General features: G+C 40.8%; 1 protein-coding gene across 2 annotated transcripts in view; it reads right to left on the reverse strand.

Moving 5' to 3' along the window:
• TRPC3 (transient receptor potential cation channel subfamily C member 3) overlaps positions 1-25456 on the reverse strand; it is a 92832-nt gene that overhangs the window by 22406 nt on the left and 44970 nt on the right. For both annotated transcript variants that reach the window (XM_045017432.1, XM_045017431.1), the window contains 3 exons: positions 18922-19693; positions 9139-9324; positions 141-305 (listed from right to left, as the gene is read on the reverse strand). In XM_045017432.1, coding sequence (XP_044873367.1) covers positions 141-305; positions 9139-9324; positions 18922-19693 — 1123 coding nt within the window. The remainder of the gene's footprint in view (positions 1-140; positions 306-9138; positions 9325-18921; positions 19694-25456) is intronic.

Genomic DNA, 25456 nt, shown 5'->3' on the forward strand with positions numbered 1-25456 from the left:
TCAAAAAATCTGAATAATCAGTTAAAATTCAGGTGATACAAAACTAGGAGCGCAAGATTACGTTGCAGCTGACAGTAACTGAAAAGGAACATCTGGACCAGTACAAGGTGTTTAATATGTAATTTATAAAAAATCTGTACCCTGCTACATGGTGCAATCCAGTAACCAATGGCAAGAAGTGGAAGGCCCAATGCAACAACCAGCACGACGAGACACTTGATAGCTATGGTCTGTTCCCGTAATCCTGACAGATTTTCATACCAGATCGTCAAAAGCTGTTGCTGACAGTTTGGATGGGCCACAAACTGTAGATAAAAAGAAAGAAAATCAAGGTTCAACACAATTTATAATGAGAATTATATAAACATTACATGCAGGATCAGCAAATAAATAAATAAATAACAAGTATTAATTTAGATCTTTAAAAGCATGTTCTTTTTGTCCTTTCCTAACATTTTGGTTAATTTATAAATAAAGGAATAGAAACTGAAGTGATGATCTGAATTAATGAGCCAAATTCTGCATTTGGATGCACATGTGGGCAGCGCTCATTAAATTTAACAAAAGCCTCACATCTGAGACCAAGTTTGGCTCTACAGATTATGGGCTAGCTCCTTTGGGAGCTGAGTGCTCTCATGAGTTTTCACAAATTGCTCAGCCCCAGCAGACCAAAATTGTTCCAATCTATATGAAGTGTTTCTATGGATCCCAGAACTTTCAGACCTGAAACTAACTCACCTGTAACCCTACCCCCTGCCACTCCCACACACAAAGAATCTAATTTCTTTTTGAAAACCTAATTACTTTTTGAAAGCATTAAGCACCTCTTTCACTAACTATCCCATTTTAAGTTTAAAATGGACTAAAACAAGAAATATAAAGCAGCAAGATTATAATATAAGGTTTGGAACATTCCTACTGAGCAGCAGAAGCTATATTGTAATGTGTATTGTAGTGGCACTGTGTAGTTATATTAGTCTCAACAATGCATGGTACCACTACTCATCTGACTTCTTGACAATATGGAAAGCAATCACAGAACATCTCTAACAAAACATTCCAATGGAATGGAATTCTGTGGAAAACAAACAAAAATTGCCACGATGTAATACAAGGAAATTCCATTTTGGGAATCTAGTGAAAAGCTACTCTTGTGGTCTATAATGCTACCAGAACTCTCAGTTTACTGTTACACGCTTTGTTATCAATTATTCTAAACATTTAAAATAGATATCACAATCTATTATCATGTTTCCTCTGTTCGTACAGAAATTCATGACCTCAACAATATCTTAGCTGAAAGATACTATTAAATGGCATAGTTAGATAGTCTTCCAAAAATGATTCTCTCTCTTGTATTATTTTAAAAATCGAAAGGTTCTTGAACATAGAGATTGTTACCACTATGCAGTTTTATGCTATAATTACATTTATTTATTAATTTACTAGTTTTACTGAGCTGTTAACATCATAACACCACCTTACCAACACCTCAAATGAGACCTGAGAGGTGTATGTTTTAACTAAAAATACTAAAATCTGTTATTTTTAGTTACAGTAGATCATTTGATTTTGAACAAATCTCTCATATGGGAGGTTTATTTTATTTTTGATAACCAGTGCACATTATTTTTATTTGTTCATTTAGATTGCAGTAGCGCTCAAAACCCTCAATCAGAATTGGGACACCATAGTGTTACATGTTGGACAAACACATAAGGAGATATGGTCCTTGTCATAAAAGATCTCAGGTCAACATTTTTAAACTTGAGTGCCTAAAGTTATGCACCTAAATCCATATTTAAGCATTTAAATAAGAGTGACCTGATTTTCAGAGGTGCTGAGTATACACTGCTCTCATTAACTCTAAATCTTTAAAATCTTTAAAATCTTTAAAATCAGGCCACTTTGTTAGGTGCCTGAATAATGAATTTACATGCCTAACTTCCAGAGACTCAAATGTGTACATTTGGGATTTGCAAATCCCTCTGTGCTGGCCTAACTCCCACTGAGGTGAATAGTAAAACTCCCACGCCATTTCTAAGTACTTTTGAAAATTCCACTCTTACGCTTTAGAATCTAAAAGGGCAAAAACTAGACAAAAGGTGAGGCAAAGATGTATAGCATACAAGTGAAGTGATCAGTGTCCTAACAACAGACAGAAACAGACAGACAGAGAAATGCTATCAACTTGAGTGTAGGAACTTGCTTCTCCCAGTTAGCTATTAATTATCACTGTTATTAATAAATACAACATCAGCACTGGGTTGCTTGTCAGATGCTATCATTCATGCGAGGTTTACAGTCTTGTAGTTTCCACAGCCTTTTTTTCTGGCTGTCAGAAAGTTTAACGGAAATAATACATGAAAGCTTTAGATCCAAAACTGAGACTTCCTATGGGATCTATGTCCTGTTAATGTACAGGGATCTTTCTTCTTTCAGGTCCATTATATTTATCTGCAACAAGTAGATGCATGCACACATTACTTTCATTATCATCAGTAAGAGATTCACATATACATAGAGAAGGGTATATTTACCAAAACATAATTCTATATTGACAAGCTGTGACTAACTCTGCATGGAATACTGTACTTAATTCCATTTTAATATTTATTACAAATAAACACTGTCATAAGAAATAGAAAATGTAGTGTAAAAGAAAGACACTTGCATTTGTTTTGATAACTTTTAAGCTTTAGTCTATTAAAATCAGTTTTGTTTTGATTTTGTTTAAAAGTGAGTTTGTTTAGCACTGTTTTTTAAACCTTGACATTGTGTTTCTGTATTATTGTGAAGATGTACAGCAAGACCACCATGTAGTGAGAGAGTTGTGTGAAGTTGTGCACAAGACTAAGCAGGGAAAGCACAAAATAAGAGTATCCTCATTGCTCTATAACTGATTCCTTTTCTAGTTCTGGGCAAGTCTGACTTTTAACCTCAGTTTCTCCATTTGTAAAATGAAGATAATAAATAGCATTTATCTGAGACAGACTGTCTCACACAGTGTTGTGAAGATTCAATTAATGTTTGCCAGGCACTTTAAAGATGAGAAGTACTATACAAGAGCAAAGAATACTTACTTTGTAATATTTATAAAGTAGTTAAATTGGCCAATACTTGTGTGTAAGAAAGTGAGAATATTTTAAAATATTTTTATGAATCCTCTGTTTGCCTCAGTTTTCCCCATACTTTACAATGCTACCCAGTTGGGAGAAAAGGATTAAGTTTGATCTCAGGGCAGACTGAAGAGACATAGGTGTGTTACTTCCCTGTCTGTGTGCAATGAATACAGTCATTAAGAAACTGGCCCAAACCATCCCAGATCAATAAGGGGTCTAAAGAGACAATGCAAGCTCCAATGACTCCTGGATTGACACTCTCAAGAGGAAAGCTGAGCAGAAACCCCCAACTTGAAAACAAAGGACTGGGATGTGTGAGGTAGGAGAGGATAAGTGTGGGCACTGGAAGAAACTTGAGCTCTCTCACACATGGGGACTAATTAAAGAGGAAGTCAGAGACAGAGCCTGAAAATGGAATTCACTACAGATTGGCTGGTGAATTATGGCTTGACCAGAATGGACTATGCTTTAACCTTCATTTCTCTGTGCTAAGCTAAGGACTTCCTATGCTGTGTTCCACTTCATTAATAAATCCTAGTCTGTTTTGAAAATGCTGTTTGGATGTCATTACAGTACGGACTGGGGTGCACTAGTCCCTGAAGAGTGTACAAGTCTCTATCAGGAGTCTCTCTCAGTTGGACTCACTGGGTAGAGCTCAGCATGTGAAGCAGGAGTGCAGGAGCCCAGTAGCTCTCCCTAGGAGGTGGTGAGGCTGTATGGCCTACCCTGAAAGAAGAGTAAGACCCCTGGGGAGTCAGGCACACTAAAGGGGTTCCTCCAAAAGACTGTGCAAAAGCTGGGGCATAGCACAGATCCTGCTGATCTGTGAGAACTTGCCACTAAATTAGAAAATTATAGGAATCTTCTCTTTTTAAAAATTGTTCTGATAACACCATACAGTACTCCTGTAGGAACGCTAGCAAATTCTCTATGTAACTCAGACAGATTGTTTCAGACTGCATTTTACGGTTTGAACTGAGTTCCTCAAACTAAATAAATTTAATGTAAGCACTGTACATCCACTTTACTGTTCTTCGTTCTCTGTTGACATCATAAAGTATCATTCATTGTTGCTTGCCAACTCTCTTGCAAGCTAACTTCCACTTAATGTCAAATATCATTTAAAAATGCTTATAGTAAAATAGGGCAGGCTTCTTAACAAAAATTAAATCAAGAGGCAGGTAATGAAGACAAGGAAATCTCTAATCTCTTAGGGAGAAAAATGTTAATTTGATGCAGTGGCTTTAAACAGGGAAGTGATCTTCACCTTTTAATCCACTTTGCTAGAAAGACAATTCTCTAAATATGCTGACTCATGTGCCAACTAAATCACATATTAAAGCATTTTCTGTTTACAATGGAATGGCAGATCAAAAGCTAAAAGTCATTAAGTGCTAATGGACATCTGGTCTCTTAACTAACCATCACCATTTAGAAAAGTGAGGGTCATCCTGAGTTAATTAGCAACCTGGCCCATTTTGAAAAAAAACACACAAATATTATTTTATTTGTAATTTAGCTTGTTTTGAGTTCTAGTTTTCTTGTGCTCTTTCCTTTTGCAAGAATAAGCCTCACCATTTGCACAGATAGATTCACTGTTCACCAGCAGGGGCACCCAGCAGGAAGCAGCAGGTTCACCTTGAGCAGCAGAGAAAGACTGAAGTCAACAGGTTACTTCTAGTTCCAAAACTGTATTTAAGCCAGCCCTAAAAAATCTCGGGGAAAGGGGAAGTAATACCTGCCTCACCCCAAATATCTGGGGGACTGGGAAGAAACAGCCCCTCTACTCCAATAGTTATTACGCTAGGGAGGTACAGAGGTCCTGGTCCTGGAGAGTGAAGTCCCCCAGTGCAAGCACACTTCTAATACACATCCACAGACAAGTCTAGCCACCCAGTAGGCTTGTTGCTAATGGTCTAGCAGCATTTTGATTTGACATTAAGAGGAAAATTGTCTGTGTTATCTATTTCTTCACTGACACGAGAGAGGACCAAGTGGGGAAGAGAATATTGTCAACAGTTGTGCAAGTTCCCTTTAGGAAGCAGATGAAAGAGCTGCCAAGAGGAGATTAGAGATGAATTTAACCATTGACAACTGCATTATCTCCCCTTTATTCTATTTTATGTAGGTTTTTAAATCATGTTCATCACCATAATATCTGACCACTTTCCAGTAGGGCATTAAGCAACGTGACTACACATCTGTCATTTGTTGTTCGTTTTCTCATCCTTTCCCAGGGGAAGCGTGTACACTGGAGTGTCTTGTTCATGTAGGATTTTAGAGAATTTTGGTTTTGTTATAAATATACATGTTGCTACATATTTATGCTAGAGAAGGCAAGGTAAAAAAAATGTGCCTTGCCCTTGAAGTGGAAGGTGGTAAGGTTTGTGATGGTCCTTAGATCTTGGGGGAGTTAATTCTACAGTCTCGGGGGGCCTCCAAATAAAGCTCTGGCTCCCACACAGACAGCTCTTACCGGAGAAGGCTTTGTTGTGCCAGAGGACCGTAGTCTTTGACCACAGTCTTCATCCTGGCGCTTTAGATGGTCTTTTAAACATCCTGGGCCCAGATCATAGAGCACCTTGAAGATAAGGATCCCTCACCAAATTTTGTCACTTTTCCTATATCAGCTCTGAAACCCACTGGATCCACTACCAAAATTTTAATTCATGCTTTGTTCATTTCTAACCTCACCACTGCAATCTCTTCTTTGGCTTCCATTTCTCAGCTTTCCCCCTACAATCTCTTCAGGATGCTACAGCTTAAACTCTCTTCCAACCACATCACCTCTTCCACTGGTGCCTTCTGCATTTCTATCATCTCACATTCTCACACCCGCATCCCGCCTCATCTTTCATTACATTTATCTATTTTAGGGTCCAATCCAACTCCCATTGAACTCTGAATAGGCACAGAGACCAGATCTGATAAGCCAATTTTATATAGTTGTTTTTTACTTTAACATCTTGTAGAACAGGTACAGTGTGTGCACCAGAAACACGCACTCCATGCCAGCCTGTTAATGTGCTCCTCAACTGGATGGGAGGAGACTGAATGGACATTGAGACAGAGCAATCTTCTTTCTCTCTCTCTCTCTCTCTCTCTCTCTGCTGAGAATGCCAAGAAAAATACCATAGTGGTGGTGATTTTTTGCATTAAAGATGCTTGTCTACTGGGACTTGATTACAAAGACAGCTCATTTAACAAAGCATTGAAAAGAAAGCAGATGGTAAAGAACTTTCAGGGTATGTCTTCACTATTGGCCAGATCAGTGGGCAGCGATCAATTTAGCAGGGATGAATTTATCGCATCTAGTCTAGATGCGATAAATTTATCCCCGAGCGCTTTCCCATCGACTCCTGTACTCCAGCTCGGTGAGAGGCACAGGCAGAGTTGACGGGGGAGTGGCAGCAGTCAACTCACCGTAGTGAAGACACTGCGGCAAGTAGATGTAATTACGTCGATGTAAGTAGATGTTATTCACGTAGCTGAAGTTGCATAACTTAGATCGATCCCCCCCACCCCAGTGTAAACCAGGGCTGTCTCTACCAATCCCTTCTAGGCTTTTAGACCATGTTTATATTGGCTAGCTTTGAACCACTGATCTAGAGAGAAGTTCCTGTTCCCATCATTAAACATGTATCAAGAATTGTGAAGTTTGCCAAGAATTGTATTGGTTTTTCCCAATTTTGAAGTACGACAGGTTGTGCAAACACCAGCCCGGAAAGAAAGGAATTAAGCAGCTGCTCTGGCCCCAGATGCCCAAACCACCCTATCTGCAAAGCACACACAGCTTGTAGGAGGAGATCAAAAGGGGAACAGGCCAGCTTAGTAGAGGAGCAGACAGTGGAGGGAACTGACCTACGCTCTGAGCAATTGGGAAGGAGCAATGAGGGAGGTCCTGTTGCTCGAGGCTCTGGTTGCAGAGACTATTCCAGAGCCATAAGGGAGAGACTTGAAACACTCAGAAGATCTGAGACTTTACCTTTGATGTCAGTTATTTACTGTTTATTACTTTACCTGTTAGGAAAGAGGGGACTGGTAAGAAAGTGATCCAGGGAGGCAGCAATATAGCTCTTTTGGGCACAGGATTTAGAAAGGGCAGGCCCTGGTTCCCCTATCACCAGGAGGGCAGAAGGCATAAACCCTACCCCTAACAGGGGAGAACCTGGGCAAGGGAAGATCCTAAAGGCCGATCACCTAACCAACAGGGCTATCCCATTAGGGCTCTTTATATAACTGTAAAAGGGGTGGACAAAGAGGTGTGACCTAGGCAGAGGGTTGGCATACAAGAAGAGCAGACCACCACAGGGCTGGAGTGGCTGTCATCAGGGGCGATGCCGGAGAAGAAGTAGCCTTGCTACACCTGTGCCCAACCAGAAGAGGACACCTGTGGTGAGCAGCTTCCTTCACTTGAAGATTTTACACTTTTACAAAACTGTATGATGGTTACTCATGTATTTCACCCTGTTGGAAAAGCATATAACCATAGCTAGTGGGAAAGTGGGTAAATAAAGTGAAAAATGGGAATTTTGAAAAGTTGGGAATTCTCATATTTTTGTGGGGATTTAAAAAAAATTAAATGGGAAACCATAACATTGTGAAAATAGCAGTATTTTTGTTATGGTAATTTTATCCTGCCTCTGCACACAACCATCAGCATAAGTCACCCAATAAATAAAATATAGCTGTCACTATATTTCTTCTGTATGTGCTGCTGGACATCATATTAACTGTTGTCTGTGTTGGCCTACTGGCATCTTGGAGAAAGAACAAGATAACTATACATGGAAAAATTTCTTTACATAATAATGAATTGATAAAACCAGGTGGGTGAGATAATTTCTCATGGGACCAACTTCTATTGGTGAGAGAGACAAGCTTTTGAGCCACACAGAACTCTTGTAAGAGCTCAAAAGCATCTTTCTCACCAGCAAAAGTTGGTCAAATAAGAGATTATCTCACCCACCTTGTCTCTCTAATATCCTGGGATTGACACAGCTACAACTACACTGCATACAATGAACTGATAAATATTTAACTAATCAGTTGCATTCTACAGAGTTGTATTTCTGGCTGTAAAGAATATTAATTTCACAGAATAAAGTATTTTTATGGCAAAAAAAATCTTTGCCATTGGTATCCACTGCAGATATACTGTGCTTTGAGTATTTACAAAAACATATGAATAAACTAATTGATTAACTGACAATAAAACTGAAGTGCATATTTCCACTATTGAACTCACTCTGATTTATTTAAACAGAAAATACTATAAGTCAGACAGAAATTTTTTCTATAAGGCTGCTTGATTAAAAGCAACACATTTGCAGATGAGCTATTTGGTGCTAATATGATGCTTTCAAAAATATGATAAAGAAACAGAGTAACAATTGAAATGTGTTCTCTTTCAAAGCAATGAAATTAAGGCTCTCCTTAAAAAGAAAAATATGTGTAGATAGTTATACTAGTGGATAGATGCAAGACTTTCAGCAGGTTATGATATAATTTATTTAATCAATTCCAGTACTGCAAGTAGCAAGTAAATAAAATAAATAAATAAAAAAGCACTAACAAAATAGCCCTTTTATGATAACATGAAAGAAATCCTGTTGTGGCTACAGCCTTCACTTTTGATTAAAATGCTATCACAGGGATTGGCAAGAAGACTCAAGCACATAACTACATTAACGGAGTGAAATGCTGGCCCCATTGAAATCTTCACTGCCATTGACTTGGATGAGACCAGGATTTCACCCACTGTAATTTGTGTAAATATATCCTCTTTCTGGCACATGCTATTTCTGCCATTAAAAATGCAGGGCCAAATTCTCAGCTGGAATACACTGACATAGTTCTATTGGAGGGTTTTTGTGTGTATTAGTTTACACCTGCTGTGAATCTGGCCCACATATTTTGTCTTAAGACAATTTACTGTCAGTCTATTAATACATGCAGAATATGATACAATGCATTCACATACAACATTGTCTAAAAGTGCTGGTTACACAGTTACCTTTTTTACTTCATACTTAATGGCTAATTTGACACGACTCAGTGAAGCTCTGTGCCTCTGTGTTTCAACTGGCTCAGCATCCAAATCCCCATTTAGAATGGCTTCTACCTCTTCAGAGTCTCGGCAGAGATCAAGGACACCAACCACGAAGTCCTTGCATTGCATAGACAGCTTGCGATAGTCATTCTGAAAAGGAAGTTAAAAAATAATAGCTCTTCACTCACAAGATGGGTATGCTTAGCAGCTGACAATAAGGAAATATGGACAAATTAATGAAAGCTTAATAGTGTCATATTTATATTGCACTTTACATCCTGTGACTCTCTAAGTACTTTACAAATTTATATTATACTATATTATATATTACAATCACTTCACTCTCTACTAAAAGGCAACAGATCACCTCTGAGGTGGCAACTGTTTAACAGTGCACTACAATACTACACAAAGGTTTATGACAAGTGAAGAAGAATCCTGAATCAAAATGGAAGTGCTAAGGAAATTTCATTGATAAAATGGAATTGCCCAAATTGGAGACCAGAACCCTGGACTTATTAACCTTACTGCTGCAAAAAATGCCAATGTATCTTTAAGTGCCAGATACTGTCTACAGAGATCACCATTTGAACTACAAAATCTAATTTCTGTTCCTCCATCATTGCTAACGGTGCTGATAATACTTGTTCTTATGTTTCATTTTTTTCGCTATTCCTCTCTCCCACCCATCATGTCCAAGAAATTCCAAATTGCCATAATTTAAGTGTCTTCTCCAGCACTCCCTAGATACCTTTCCCTTCCTTTCCTCTCCCCTATCTCCTATGTACCTCCTGCATATGTCTGATACGAACCAGTCCCTTCACAAAATTATCTACCTTCTTAATCCCCTGTTCTTTCCTCACATTGTTCTTTTTCCACCACTGTTTCTCCCTCCACTACCATTACTGTCAATAATTGCTGTCTTTATTACCTTCCGCAAGTCTCTAAAATGTGTCACTATCTGCCACTCTTCTTAAAAAAATCTTCCCTTGCTTCAGAGATTCTTTTTGAAGTCCTCTGCACTGGGAATTAACACTGTGTTATCTGAACTAGTTTTAAACGTAGTTTAACACAATTTAAACATGGTTTCCCTGGACAGTGTTGTTTAGAACAGTGCTCTAACCCGTTTACCTCAGCTGCCCATTGCCTCCATCCTCACAGCATAGATGGGGCCCCATAGTGTCCTAACTTCTCTTTTTCTAAAAAGCACATGAAAAAGTAGCGTTTTCTCATCTCTCCAGTTTTGCACTACAATATCCTTGCCCATTTTCGGTCTGGGTTCAGTGCTGGTGATAGCATGGGAATCTCTCAATTGTATGTAGTTAAATACTTCTCTCTTTCTGCTGTCTCTGGGACTCTCTTCATTCTCTGTGACCTCACTGCTTCCTTAGACACTGTGGGCTACTCTATTCACCTTTATACCTGTCAAACCATTATTTCTAGAGTGCTGCAGTGACAGCTTTTCTGTGTAAATCCCTGTTCTATGCAGTGCATAGCACATTGCTGACTCTTCTACCCTTTTCAATTTACCTCCTCCCACTGAGTCATCTTATTTCTACCGTTAACTGTAGCTGCTACTTTCACACTGGTGACACTCAGTTGTTCATATCTGTCAACACCTTTAACAATTTCCATCTGCCCACCCTCTTTGCTTATCTTCACAGGAAATTTGTGGCTGCATCTCAATATTGTTGCTCCAACCTCTGTACATAATTTTAGCGTAATGCCTAACCTTGAACCTTCTTTCTGCAAACTTTTATGTCTGCATATCTGCCTATTATCACCTCTGTCACATTAGCCATGTATGCCTATATCTCAGTTCCACTTTTGTTGAAATCTTCATTCATGCTTTCATCTCCTCAACTTGATTTCTCTAACACCTTGCCAAGACCCAGCACTTGATTCCCCTCATATACAGGTGCAGTTGGCCATCTTCCCACAGGTACAAAGAAATATGATCCCATCAGTTACATAAACAATCCTACTAGTCATCAATCATTTCAGGACCTAATTCAAGATTGTACTCCCTTTTCTTTTAAAATCCCCCAATCATTTGCTCCAGCTAGTTTTTCCTATAGGCCATAAAAGGACCAATGTGAATCCTTTGTCTCTTCATACTGACTATTCTCTATTCATCTAGCACTGCATTCTCTCTTTCTTTTCACACACTCCATCTTCTGAACACTCTTCATGTGAGTCCTTTCCTCTCTGTAACTCCTGTCAGCTGGAAAATCCTTCCTATATATCTCAGCTTTACTGTCTGCCCATCTGCAAACATATCTTTTCCCTTGTTTAAGCACCTCAGTTTATTTCCCCTTCTGCTATTAGTTTTGTTAATTTTTTAACTGAATTAGCTTTTTGTAATATGTTTTGGAAAGTTGCTCTACACAGCAGTGTTATACAGTATTCATATATACTATTTTCTAATTTCCAAAAACAAAAGCGTTGCATATTGGTAATTAAGAAATTGAAAGGTTTTCCTTAAATAATTAATTTGCTACTTAAAGACAGTTGCTACCATTTTCACTACAACTAAATAGGCATTTATATAAATGGTGGAAAGGAAAGTACATTAATCACCATTTACAGAATCATTTGGAGTTAAAACAACATGCATAAGAAAGGAAATTAAAACTTAATATTTTGTTAATAATATAAGGAGTAGCAACCTGCATGGAATTTGGAGGGAGGAGCACAGGTTGCAAGAGAGAAGAGTCTGGAGGAGGCACCAAGAAGTCAGTCACTGTGCATATGGCTTCAATTAGGGTTGTCAGGTGTCCGGTTTTCGACCGGAATGCCTGGTCGAAAAGGGACACTAATGGCTCCGGTCAGCAACACTGACTGGGCTGTTAAAAGTCCAGTTGGTGGGGCTAAGGCAGGCTCCTGGTGGTTCCTGGTAGCAGCAGCATGTCCCCCCTCTGGCTCCTAGGCATAGGGGCAGCCAGGGGGCTCCGCGTGCAGCCCCCACCCCAAGGTCCAGCTCCGCGTCTCCCATTGGCCAGGAACCACAGCCAATGGGAGCTGCAGGATTGGCACCTGTGGACGGGGCAGCATGCTGAGCCACCTGGCCACGCCTCCGCAGAGAAACCAGAATGGGGACATGCCACTGCTTCTGGGAGCCACCTAAGGTAATCACTGCCTAAAGCCTGCACCCCGACCCCATCCTGTGCCCCAGCCCCCTGTCCCAACCATGATCCCATGCCCGCCCTCTGAACCCCCTCAGTCCCAGCCCAGAGCATATTCCTACACTCCAAACCCCTCATATCCAGCCCCACCCCAGAGCCTGCACCCCCATCTGGAGCCCTCACACCCCAGCACCTGAACCCTCTGCTCCAGCCTTGATCCCCTTCCTACCCTCCAAACCCCTCAGTCCCAGCCCAGAGCACCTTCCAGCACCCCAAACCTCTCATCCCCACCCCCACCCCAGAGCCTGCACCCCCAGCCAGAGCACTCACACCCCACCTGCACCCAACCCCCACCCCAGTCCAGAGCACCCTCCTGCACCGCAAACCCCCAGCCAGAGCACTCACACCCCACCTGCACCCCTCCCCCACCCCAGTCCAGAGCACCCTCCTGCACCGCAAACCCCTCATCCTCAGCCCCACCCCAGAGCCTGCACCCCCAGCCAGAGCACTCACACCCCACCTGCACCAAACCCCCGCCCCAGTCCGGAGCACCCTCCTGCACCGCAAACCCCTCATCTCCAGCCCCACCCCAGAGCCTGCAGCCTCAGTCAGAGCCTGCACCCTCAGCCGAGCCCTCCCACCCCCTCTACCAACATGGAGCCCCTCCCACATCCTGAACCTCTCATTTCTGGCCCCCCCTGGAATCCCTCCACAGCCCATTGCCCGTACTCTTTCCCACAGCCCAATCCCCTGCCTCAGCCAGGAGTCCCTTCCCATACTCCAAACTCCTCATCCCTGGCACCACCCCAGAGCCCTCAGCCCCAGCTGGAGCCCTGTCCCCCCCTGCATCCCAACCCACTGCCTCAGCCTGGAGCCCATTCCCGCACCCTGAACTCCTCATTTCTGGCCCCACCCCAGAGCCTGCACCCCCAGCCGGAGCCCTCACCCCCTCCCGCACGCAAACCCGAGCCAGCCTGGTAAAAATGAGAAAGTGAGTGAGGGTGGGGAGAGTGAGTGACAGAGGGAGGAGGAGGGTGGAGTGAGCAGGGGCGGGGCCTCAGAGAAGGGATGAGGCTTTGGAAGAGGGGCAGGGCAAGAGTGTCAGTTTTGTGCAAGTAGAAAGTTGGCAACCCTAGCTTCAAAGCTAGCTTCAGTTGCAGCATCTCTGTAGATAGCTCTCTTAATAAACAGGCATTTTAGTTTTAGAAACATGGAGTCCTCTCATGTTATTACCCAGCACGCCATACAGGAAACATAAGGCCACAAATTATGGCTCAGAACCTGCAACTGATAGTGTGTGGGAGGATGCACCTACGTAAAAACCTCATTGCCAGCAGTAATAGCATTATATTGATGAGAGAGGAATCACAGCCATTCTAAGTTCTATTTTCCGGCACTTAAATTTTTTTAGAAAAATCAGTCTTTGCTCTGACATTAATTAGGCCTATTCTCTGTTCAACGCTGATTTTTTTAAAGTTTAGTAAAATTTAGTTTGGCTTTTTTTGAGTTATCCAAATGAATTTTTTTATGCAGCAAGATCCAAATTTTGTCCTTGCATGAAAACAATTTAGGTTAGTTCTAAGAAAACTGACCAGGCTTTTTCTTGCACTTTAAAATGCCTTTATTGATATGTACATAGATCTGAGTGATGAATGTCGGATTTACTCAATGAAGAAATTGGCTGAGAAGTAAAGGAGTTCTAATCTGAAAATAATAATAGTGTATCATGCAAGCAGCTCACACAACTTGCTTCACCATCTAAGCATTCACTCACTTTTCTCTTTTCTTAAAAGAACATGGACATTTAATGGAAAAAGCTGTTAGTGAAAAGCTATTTTTGAAAAATAAAAGAAAAAAGCTAGGAAATTAAAATTCAGTTTCACTCCACTGAAGCCATCACTTAGCCACATTATACATATACATATTTAGGCATCAATTTAACAATGTATGCAATAATACAAAATACTGTGGGCCTGATTTCATTTAAACTAAGGCTATATCACAGTGGTTATAAATTACATTTATATTCACTCTAAGGTCCCTTTACATTGCCAGAGTGGTGCAAAGTGGCCTTAAGGTAAGTGAGAATTAGGTCCTACCTATACAAAAGAGGGATGGGGTGTGATTGCTGCGAGAGCTAAGGTTTCCCGACTTTTGCACATTTAGTTTTTCAACCATTACATTGATTACTGCTTCCTGGGTCTGATCCAGTATTTGCACACCCAAAACTCCTACAGAAATATGCACAGGGAATGAAGAATTGGGACCAAAATCTAATGTGGATTTCCTCCACTAAACGTTTTAAGAATTTGTAAGCAAGTTCTTAAATAATAAAAGTATTTATGCAAATAAAAATGTATATATCTACTGCATATTATATATGTTATGATCCATATTTTCAAAATGGCCAGAGCACAGGGGCACATACAATTGAATAACTAATTCACTCACACAACTGGTGCAAGTGCACATGCAAACTTGGAAAGTATAAAAATGGCCATTTAGACCATGTGCATAAATACCTAATTTGTGTGTGAGTTATAAGAACTTCATGCAAAAATCAAACACAAATTTGTATACATTAATGCATATTGATTCGAGCTCTTAAAATCTGGTCCTAAATGTAGAAGTTTGAATGCTCTTTATTAGTTCAGCTAAGGAAGACTACATAAATGGACTTGGAAAAGGGACAATATCTGCCATTAGATGCATATCCATATCTTCCATCAGTTTCAGTGGGCGTTTCAAGCACAACCAAGTGTAGGAATTTGTCCTGTATAAAGTGGGACTAGAGAGCTCTTTGATCCTTGACCTGAAGGACCAAATTCAGCCCTGGTGAAAGCAGTGCAATTCTTGCTAAAGTTTATATGAGGGCATTTAGCCCAATGCCATTATATGTAAACCACAATATAGCATTGCCATTTTTAGCAACCTCATCCCTTTGTAGGTTCATATTTAACTTTTATCACTCATTATACCAAAGGGCTGTCAGCTGATCTAACTGCTAGAAAGCCTTCCATTGTCCCATGGTAAAAACTTAAAAATGTAAAACAGCCAATTATAATCTATTTTATCTGAGAAATATAAAACGTCTAAAAATAATCTCAGCCAATCAGTTATCAATAAGATGATGCAAGCAGATGGACGTAGCTCTTTGGGACTATGAATGTAATGTTTTGCAAAGTGCTCACATACTTTAAGAACTATACAAGTAAGGAATCAATAATTAGCTGCAGTGTCCTAAGGGCCTGCTGAAACTAGGAGAGCAAGGATCTACAATGGTTGGGGGTATCTGTATTCTAACAAGTTTGTTGCAAATGTGGATGGGAAAACCACCATTCTATAACCATGATTATGAACAATGTTGTACGGTAGGTCAAGCCGGGTCATTAATCCGTGCCAGCCTCTGCTCATCTGGGGCCACCTCCTACCTGCAGGCAGGCTCCTTGAGATGATCCAGTGAGTGATGGAGGTGGGACCTTAGGGGGAAGAGGTGGAGCAGAGGCTGGGCCTTAGGGAGAAGCAGGGGCGGCTCTACATATTCGGACGCCCCAAGCAGTCATGCGCGGGAGACACCCCAGAGCCCCGGGAGCAGCGGACCTCCCGCGGGCATGACTGAGGAGGGTCCGCTGGTCGCGCGGCTCGACTGGACCGCCCGCAGCTGCGGACGGTTGGCTGGTCCGGCGGCTCCAGTGGAGCTTCCGCAGTCATGCCTGCAGGAGGTCCACTGGAGCCGCAGGAGGAGCGCCCCCTCCGCAGTCATGCCTGCGGCAGGTCCCGTCGTCCCGGGGCTCCGGTGGACCTCCCGCAGGCATGACTGCGGCAGGTCCACCGGCCCAGCCTGCCGCCCCTGCCGGCAAATGTCACCCCACGCGCGTGCTTGCCGCGCTGCGGTCTGGAGCCGGCCCTGGGGAGAAGACACAGAGAAGGGGGCAGGGCCTCAGGGGAAGAGGCGGAGAAGGGGTGTGGCCTTGAGGGAAGAGGCAGAGAAGGGGCTGGGTCTGTGGGGAAGAGGTGGTGCAGGGGCAGGGCCTCAGGGGTCTGGTTACCAGCAATTAGAAAGGTGGCAACCCTAAGTGGGGGAGGCTGGGCAAGAGGTGCCCAGGTCCCATTGTGATTGAGCTTAGCAGTTCCAGAAGAGGGGTTACAGGGGGTGATGGTCTCTGGCCCCAGTGGGGGTGGAGGAAGCTGGGGGAGGGTTGCAGGGGGGTTGGATGGGGAACGGGTTCTTGCTGCAAATTTCTAAGGGAGTAGGAAAGGGGCAACACTCTGAAGTCTTGCCTGGGGCAGCAGACTGGCTTGAGAGGCCTTTGACCTGAGGCATAAGCTCTCCAGTACTCCTTATGGGATCATTTGAACCCATATCATGCAGCAGTGGTATAATTGCCATCATCTGACCTTTCAGATGCATCCAAACTCTGAACCTTTGGGGTTTCCCTGTCACTGGGTTTATATTGTATAGAATTCTGCTCTACTGATGCTGGGGTTTGCTTTGGTATGTTTTTGCACAACTGCATCTTCATGACAGTGTTTGTTGGTTACACACACCTATATTTTATCTTAATTTAGTTCTTTGTGACAGGGACTATGTATTTGTATAGCACCGAGCACAAGGGGACCCAGGTCTAACAGGGATCTGAGCATTAGTGTCATAATAATTAATGTAACACACAGTAAAACCCTTGTATGTAGGATTTAGTGTTGTGTCAGTCCAGTAGAAGAGTGATTTTTAAGAAGAGTCAGAAAAAGGCATTAACTTTATAGCTCTGATCACTGAAATATTATTTAAAAAGACATGAGTCATCAGCATGTACGCACATAACTCTGGAAGACAGGATCCTGGCTTATTTGGAAAATAGTCCATGGTAAAAAAAAATATTAAATTGGTGTCAACTATGTTTTTTCTGTCAATTATGTTTTGCGTGTGAAGCAGGTAAATACAGTTCTTAGTGTGAGGCATATATGCTAACAGTCTCTGTTTTGGAGGGATAGTCCTTATTTGGCAAAAAAATCTCTCTCATTTTTCAGTTCTGTCTCTGCAAAATCCTTTCCCAGACAAATATATTTCAGTGGAAATAAAGACATAATTTGATCTACCTCAATATAATTTGGACAGGTGGTGTGGGGAATTTAGAATAGACAGTATGTTATTTCTGTAATGGCAGCTTCTTTCCCCATGTAAGAAAGATGAGAAGTTCAGGATGATGGAGAAAGACTAAAAGAGGCTCTAGGATGTCTAGGCTATAAGAAACCTTACAGAACCCAGAGGTCTTGCAGCCCTTAATGTAGAGTTTTACCTGAATAAGTGCCACAGTGGTTGGAGTAAGGGTTGCAGAGCCCATGTGAATTTTGTGCAGAATCAAGCCCCTAATCATAAAATATTTGCTTTGGCATTATACTCTGTCAGCGGTGAAGGCCATTCCTGGAGCACAAACTCATGTTCTGTTAAGGTTATCTCATAACCATAAGGTTTTTCTCAACATTAAAGCTTTCCTTCTTACTAGTTCCGCCTCGCTTCTGTTATCTAGCAATATTTGGGATTACTCCTGTCCAGAAGGATACATTCGTTCTTTGTTCAAATGAAACTTCATTCTATTCATTCCTACCCATTTTTCCCCACTCACTCTAGATCCACTTGTATTTCTTCTCAGTCCTCCATTGTGTTTGTAATAAATTACAGCTGGCTGTCATCTGCAAAGATTAACGAGTCTTTCCCCCTCTTTCACATCATGTGTGAAGATGTTAATTAAACAAAGTGGTACTCAACATTGACCCTGCAGGACCCCATTAAAAATTTTGCTGCAACTAGATACATCATTTATATAACCACTCTGTTTACAATCCGTCATTCCTTGATCCAGGCTTTTTTTAATGCAGTGTAGCCTCAACCATACAGCTGTTTTTTGTGAGTTTACCTTCTGAGGTATTACAGGGAACTGCATATCATGAAGAGGCAGCATTGGGTAATATTTATCATTGTTTAATCATGAATTACCTAATGGAGATGCTGAGATATACAAAATAATTAGTGTACAGTGAAACTAAAACATACAAGTCAAAAAGAGAATAAAAAGGACTGATATGTAAACCAATAAATACATTTCTGGGCAGACAAAGACACTCCTGAAAAATGAATGAAAAAATTGACTGTCCAGTGGTAAAACAACAATCACACGTCATCTTCATAATTTGTAGAAAACATCATTCAAAATGTGTGTGAATAAAAAATGGAAACAAAGTCATTGTGTAAATGAAAAGTGTAATTTTGCTGCTTGATGCTCAGATTATATTACCCCTATAGAGTGAACATCAGCAAAACAAATATTATCTGTTACAGTGAATAAAATTGTTTCCCATCCATTGTAGGGTTAGTAATGCTCACACCGGCACTTTTTCTGTATCTCTTGACGCATATTAAGTATAAAAGCAATTTTGTTTCAAGCAAAATTGCTTTTTAATGGTTTACTCAATGAGCATTCAAAATATCAAGAATCAAAAGGAAAATATAAATCAAACAACTGTAACTCAAAAGGTAAAATACAGGAAATAATGTCAAGCATCTGATGACGTTACAAGTAAAGTCAACATTAAAAAAAAGAGGCAAACAAAAAAGATGTCTCACCTTGAATTCTTTTTCAATGTTGGCCAACTTGGCAAGCTCATTACTGAGTTCTAGAGCTGTGAGAACTGGGTCTTCACTGGAAAGGGACAGGTAAGCAGGACTAGCCAGGCCTTTGTAGGCATTTATCCTCGACCTGGAGTGACTAAAAGAATCATGCTTTTGCTTTTCAGTGCAATCATTGCATTTGCAGAAATAGTCGTGAGGTCTTTCTATCCTCGCTCCTTTCATTAACAACATATGCACAACCTCGTATTTTTGGCAGTGGGCAGCTAAAATGATGGGGGTGATATCTGGTGAAAAGCGGGTGCCGTCTTCGTCATAGGAATAAAAATCATCATCCTGGAGCTCCTGCTCGCAGGGGCTCAGAGTCAGTCGCTTATTTGCTGCAAAACCAGGATGATTCAAAATTGCTTCCACTATCCGGATGTACCCCTTGCTGATAGCGAGCAGCAGTGCATCTCCAATTCGTGCCAAGTTTTCCTTCTTCAACAGAAGTTCTGTCACTTCCAAATGCTCATTCCCTACAGCCAGCTGCAAGGCGTTTTGGCCCATATAATCAACACAGTTGACATTTAGTGTTTTTGACTCCTCCAGCATTTTGCGCACCACGGGAATGTTTCCATACTCTGCTGCATCCAGAAAACGCTCTTCTTCAGCAGTGAGGCTTGTGCCCCTGTTGTTGAACATGAACGCTGGGCCTCTAACAGCTTGCCGTCTTCCCTTTTCCCTCATCATAGTCATACGTCTCAGAGACGGGCTTCCTTCAATGGACCTAATAAGCAGAAAAAATAAAATAATTGTAGACTATTATAGCAGTCATTTCCTTGGCAGATTCTTCTGCCAGCCGCTATAGACACTGATGACTTTCTCCTTTGCCTTGTGTCATTTGCCCAGCTGTCTGCCTGTGTCTCCCTCTGTCCTGGCCCTTCACCCTTTATCCTTGCATAGAAAAGGCTTCTTGGTAGAGGAGGGGTCACAGACCCTTATATTTTCTCTTGCTCACAACTGAAAAGTGTTCACAGACTCATTTCCTGTAGGCCCATTTCTCCTCAAGGACCATGGTAAACTATTTTTATGTGCAACATCATTTCCTTTAAAAAATATCTTCTAAGCACATTCAATAGGTACACATAGGAAACATCAAGTCCTGTATCCTCCCCACAATAGTGGCACAGACCTGATGGTTTAGAGCAGGGGTCGGCAACCTTTCAGAAGTGATGTGCAGAGTCTTCATTTATTCACTCTGAATTAAGGTTTCGTGTGCCAGTAATACATTTTAACGTTCTTAGAAGGTCTCTTTCTATAAGTCTGTAATATATAACTAAACTATTGTTGTATGTAAAGTAAATAAGGTTTTTAAAATGTTTAAGAAACTTAATTTAAAATTAAATTAAAATGCAGAGCCCCCCGGACCGGTGGCCAGGACCCGGGCAGAGTGAGTGACACTGAAAATCAGCTCGCGGGCTGCCTTTGGCACGTGTGCCATAGGTTGCCTACCCCTGGTTTAGAGGAAGGCAAAATGCAAACAAAACATATGGTACCTTGCACCACATGCAATGTTGTAAGTGGGGAAAACTTTTCTTTCTGACCCTGGCTGGTGATCTCTGCACATAGACTGGACAAGACCAATTACATATTTTTTAGCAGGCACCACTACCAGTGTTTGGCTAAGTTCTAAAACCTGTACTCAGCCCTTACGAACTTCAATCTGAGTTCTGCCTGAGGAAAGACTAAGTAAAAAGAGAGTGAGGACTTTATTATTTGGCCCATTGTTGCTGGTCACAAAGTTATCTCCAATGATGCCATTTTAGTGTATGACAGCTATTAATGATGTAGCTATCTATTAACAGGAAATAGCTTCCCCCACTGTAAGCCATGTTTTTATTATAGGTGTGCCTGGCAGCACCATCTGCTATTAAGGTATTAACGCTTCCAATTATAAGATCTTGTTTTCAGTTGCTTATAATTCTGCCAAACTTTAACCATTTAGGCTTAAATTTTTCATGCTGGGTGTCTGCCTCAAGCTGAATTATTTTGGAAAGTTTCAGCAAAATGGTTCAGCTATTTCTGGACATAAGATTAGGGGGAAATGCATTGTTTTGTCCATGTTCATGAATTGGTTTTAAGAATTATTTTTAGAAGTTGCTGCAGGCGTCTCCATGCCTTGGAGCAGAGACTTGAAATTTGTCAACGGGTGGCCTTAGTGTAAGGGATATGCCTTTTGCTTTTCCTATGAAAAGTCACCCACATTTGACTAGGCTTGGCAGAATTCAGCTTTTATTTTATTTTTTATAATTTCAACAGATCATATCAATGTTCATTTGAAGCATTTTTTATTTTTATCAATTTAAATTTTCACAGTCCTGGGAAATTATTTGTATGTGGGGGTCAGAGCAGAATAGTGTACAGTAAATAAGGCCTTGGGCTATACATTGAACAATAAGTAGTAAATAAAATATGAATTAGCTGTTTATTAAGTACAGTCCATTTTATGCACTGAATGAGTCAGGAGTCCTGTGGAAAAAAATAGTATGTGATGATGTAATTAAAGACTGCATCACCATGCACATAGGGCCGAATTAAGGTTAAACAGACAACCTTAATTTGGGCATTTTCTAACATTTGAGTGCTTGACAATGCAACCTTCTTAATAGTGTACTCTGTACCATGGCAGTACAATCCAGTCAACAAAGAACTCGCATTGACTTCAGTGGGATTTCAATACAAGGTGCAAAATTCCATTCATGATGTAGGAGGGATGCTGCTGTTGCAGCTGTCTGCATCAGCCCATAATATATTGAGCAAAACAAACTCTTTATAACTTTATGAAAGCTACAAGCATCCTGAAAGCACACTGGTCTAGCCCTTGGATATTTTAGCTAACAGAAATGTGCTGTTTCATTGTAATCTGGATGGTGATATTACAATATTAATTACCAATGGCAGGCCTCTCCCATGATAAAATATTTTATCTTATTTAAATGTTCAAACATGATCAGTGTTTTTGTATAGCAGCAGTGACTTGTGTGGCACTACCATGTAGTCTATGCAAAAAGAAATATCTGTTTTTTGAAACATGCCAAATGGCTATGCCAAAGAAGACACATCCATTATCCTTTGCTCCTGAACCTCTTTATTTATGTCTACAAAAAAGAAAAGCTGTGTTACAAAGAGAATTTGTGACTTTGTGCTAAGCTCAGAACTGATTTAGGCATATTTTACATGTGAAAGCATTTTGAGAGAGGTTTGACTGTGGAGTATAGGTGATGAACAGTCAGTATGCTATCACCCTCTTGTCCTTAAGTCACAAATAAAAATTAGAATATAGTAAATATAAAAAGGCTACTTAAACAAGATCATAACTAATATTTGACATGCTACTTGGTTTCTACCCATCTTTCCCATCCAAAGATGTAATGCTACCTGCAGGGAGGATCACTCTCATATATTGTAATTTTTTTATTATAATTTTATTAAACAGCAAATAAAGACAGAATAAATTCTTTTATGATTAATCCTTGATCTAAAGAGGTTCTAACAATTCACTTTGCAACCCACCTATCTTTTATGAAATAAGTGTTTAACATACCATTCATTTCTCAAATATTCAATACATTTTTATTTCCCATTCTATAAATCATTCTTTCAGAACCCACTGCTAGAGTAAATAGACTCATTTGGTTTCTTTGGAGGAGGTACATCCTTCCAAAGGCAAAATGTGGAGTATGTTTTGCCAATAAGAAAGATGTACTCGGCAATGTATTTTATGACAAAAAGATATGACATGCGTGAGATGTCTTTTTAAAATACTTAAATGAAAGTTTCTGGTATTTTACTAACTAAACAGACCTTCTGAAAAAATCAAGAGCTAGCAATTTTGTTCGGTACCACATTGCCAGAATATATAGCTAAATGGCTAGATCCAGGCAACTCTCTCATCAAATTTATACACCTTCCTGAAGTCAGTTGAAATTGTCAAAGTAAGAAGTGTAAGATCATATAGTCTGCTATTTCCTTTTCTAATCTCCACTTCTTAAATTTAGTGATCACTTTTTAAAAGGAATCCCAAGGAATCCATGAAATATTTTGAATAATTGAAGTTTTAGCTTTGCATTTTTGATTGCACTATAATTATCCCACATTTAGTACTGGCAATCCAAAGTATTCAAAAATCAAATCAGGCCTCCCCAAAATCATGAGACTGACTTTAAAAAAGTCACAAGATTTAATATATTTTTGGTTCTTTTTATTTGCCTTCTGTTTTTTCAGCCTTTAGGGTTCACATGTTCAAGCTTTTCTCTGTAACCATGAAGGATAAAAACAATGACAAATATAAATTGAGATTCTCCTGACTCCAATGCATTCTTAGACAGACGTAATGTTAGTTTATAAGTAAATTCTACTCCCAATGCACAGCTTGAATAACCAAGCTATTCAGTGGGGAGATTCAGAATCAGGAAGGCGAAGACACAGTCCCACTTGCAAACCAGGGACAGCAGCTGCTCTTCAGGTCTTGGTGCCGGCTAGCAACACAAGCATGCACCCAAGGTTCCAGGAAGGCTTGTACAGCCTGTACCTGGGTCCTTGCCACTGAAGCTTCACTGCTATTTTTAGTTGTGCTAGCTAGATTAAAGTTAGCTCTTATGCCTACCCAAGCTCCAATCATGCCTCCAACTGCAGTTTAGACAAACCCTCGGTGTACAGCTTTTTGTTTCAAGGAACTTAAAAGCTTCACTAGCAAACAGGATGAACAAGTGTAACCTAGGGCAGAATTTGACTCAGAGCATCCCTAATCCTGAACTAACTGGCTAACAGGGAACAATATCTGCTTATGGCATGGATAAAGCAAGCATGTTCCTGGTGTCCTAAATTACAAATTGTAGCTTCTTAACTACGTTACTATTAGTAGTCATTTGCTAGCATGGATCCAGTCCTGAACTTTAGTTAGGCAAAACTTGGAATGACTTTAACAACAGTTGAATTGTGTAAGGACTACAGAATCAGACCTTAAATTATTAACAGTTAGCCTAACCATGACTATTATTATTCATGCAAGCTCCTGTTTTACAATACCCATCTCACTAACATATTCTTAGCTTCTCGGAGCCAGGTCGTGGTCCTAACACTATTTGCAGAGGGGAGAGTACATCTCCAGTTTCATAGTATAATCCATGGTTATGTTTTTCTAGGATAACACGAAATAGGGACAGTACATCTCCTTCTTCCCTTTTGTGCCACCCACTCCCTCCGTAGTATGGGCATGCTTTAGAGTGACCGAGAAAACACTCTATGAAGTCACTTAATCCTAATGAGATTCAGCAGAAACTTTCAGAAGCAATAATAATATGTTCCTGGTAAGTCTGTGATTCATTTACACACAATGAAGTTTCAGAAAATAAACAAATAAAAACTATCCTACTTCATAACCATATTTTTGTCCACAAAATTCATCATCTTTGATAAATAAAATAGAGACATTAAAGCCCTCTTTTCTCTAGAAAAAGATGCTTAAGAAGTCTTTTCGTCTTGTGATTTGCATGCATAATACTAACACATTGGAGTTAGTTGCCTGAACACTCAAGTTGCCTGAACACTCAAGTCTGCTTTGTTGCCTGAACACTCAAGTCTGCTCCTGCAGCGAAATTTTCCCTCTAGACAGACATATTGTTACTGCTATACACTAAGCTAGAAACATCATACTAAGCAGTGACAAGCTGGGCATTCAGCTGTTGGTTCCTCTACTTTTCAAATGTAATGTGATAAGCTGCTGCCCTCTGCCACACCAACCATACCTTTTAACCTTCAAACCTGCCGAGTGTGACTGACAATTGAAATGTGTGACAAATGACTGAAACGTGGGACACCTGTGCTTTATTGCTCATTGTGTCATCACTGACAGATAATGTTTAACTATAAAACTTGTTTCTGAGTTAGTTTACACAGTGAAAACACAAAATTAACCAATTATAAAAAAGAAAACTAGAGAAACAGAAATTGCATTATTTGCAGCTATAAGGATCCCTCACATAGGTTGAGAGCAGGGACTTTAGATCCCCAGTAATGACTTCTGTAATTTGAGATTAAAAACAGGGCCACCCAGAGGATTCAGGGGGCCTGGGGCAAAGCGGGGGAGCTGCGGTGCTTGTACTCACCCGGTGGCCGTCTGGGTCTTCGGCGGCATTTCGGCGGCAGGGGGCCCTTCAGTCGCTCCGCATCTTCGGCAGCACTGAAGGGCCCCCCGCCGCTGAAATGCTGGCTGAAGACCCGAACTGCCACCAGGCCAGGGCTCACGGTGCCTGGGGCAAATTGCCCCACTTGCCCCCCCTCTCCCCTCCCGGGCAGCCCTGATTAAAAAACCAACTGCCGTCTTCTTTGGACCAGCTAGTAAGGGGAGAAGTGACAAGTGTATACAGTAGAACCTCAGAGTTACGAACACCAGAGTTATGAACTGACCAGTTAACCACGTGCCTCATTTGGAACCAGAAGTATGCAATCAGGCAGCAGTAGAGGCAAAAAAAAAATATAATAATAAAAA

This window comes from Mauremys mutica, chromosome 5, assembly GCF_020497125.1.
Source record: "Mauremys mutica isolate MM-2020 ecotype Southern chromosome 5, ASM2049712v1, whole genome shotgun sequence".
NCBI lineage: Eukaryota > Metazoa > Chordata > Testudines > Geoemydidae > Mauremys > Mauremys mutica.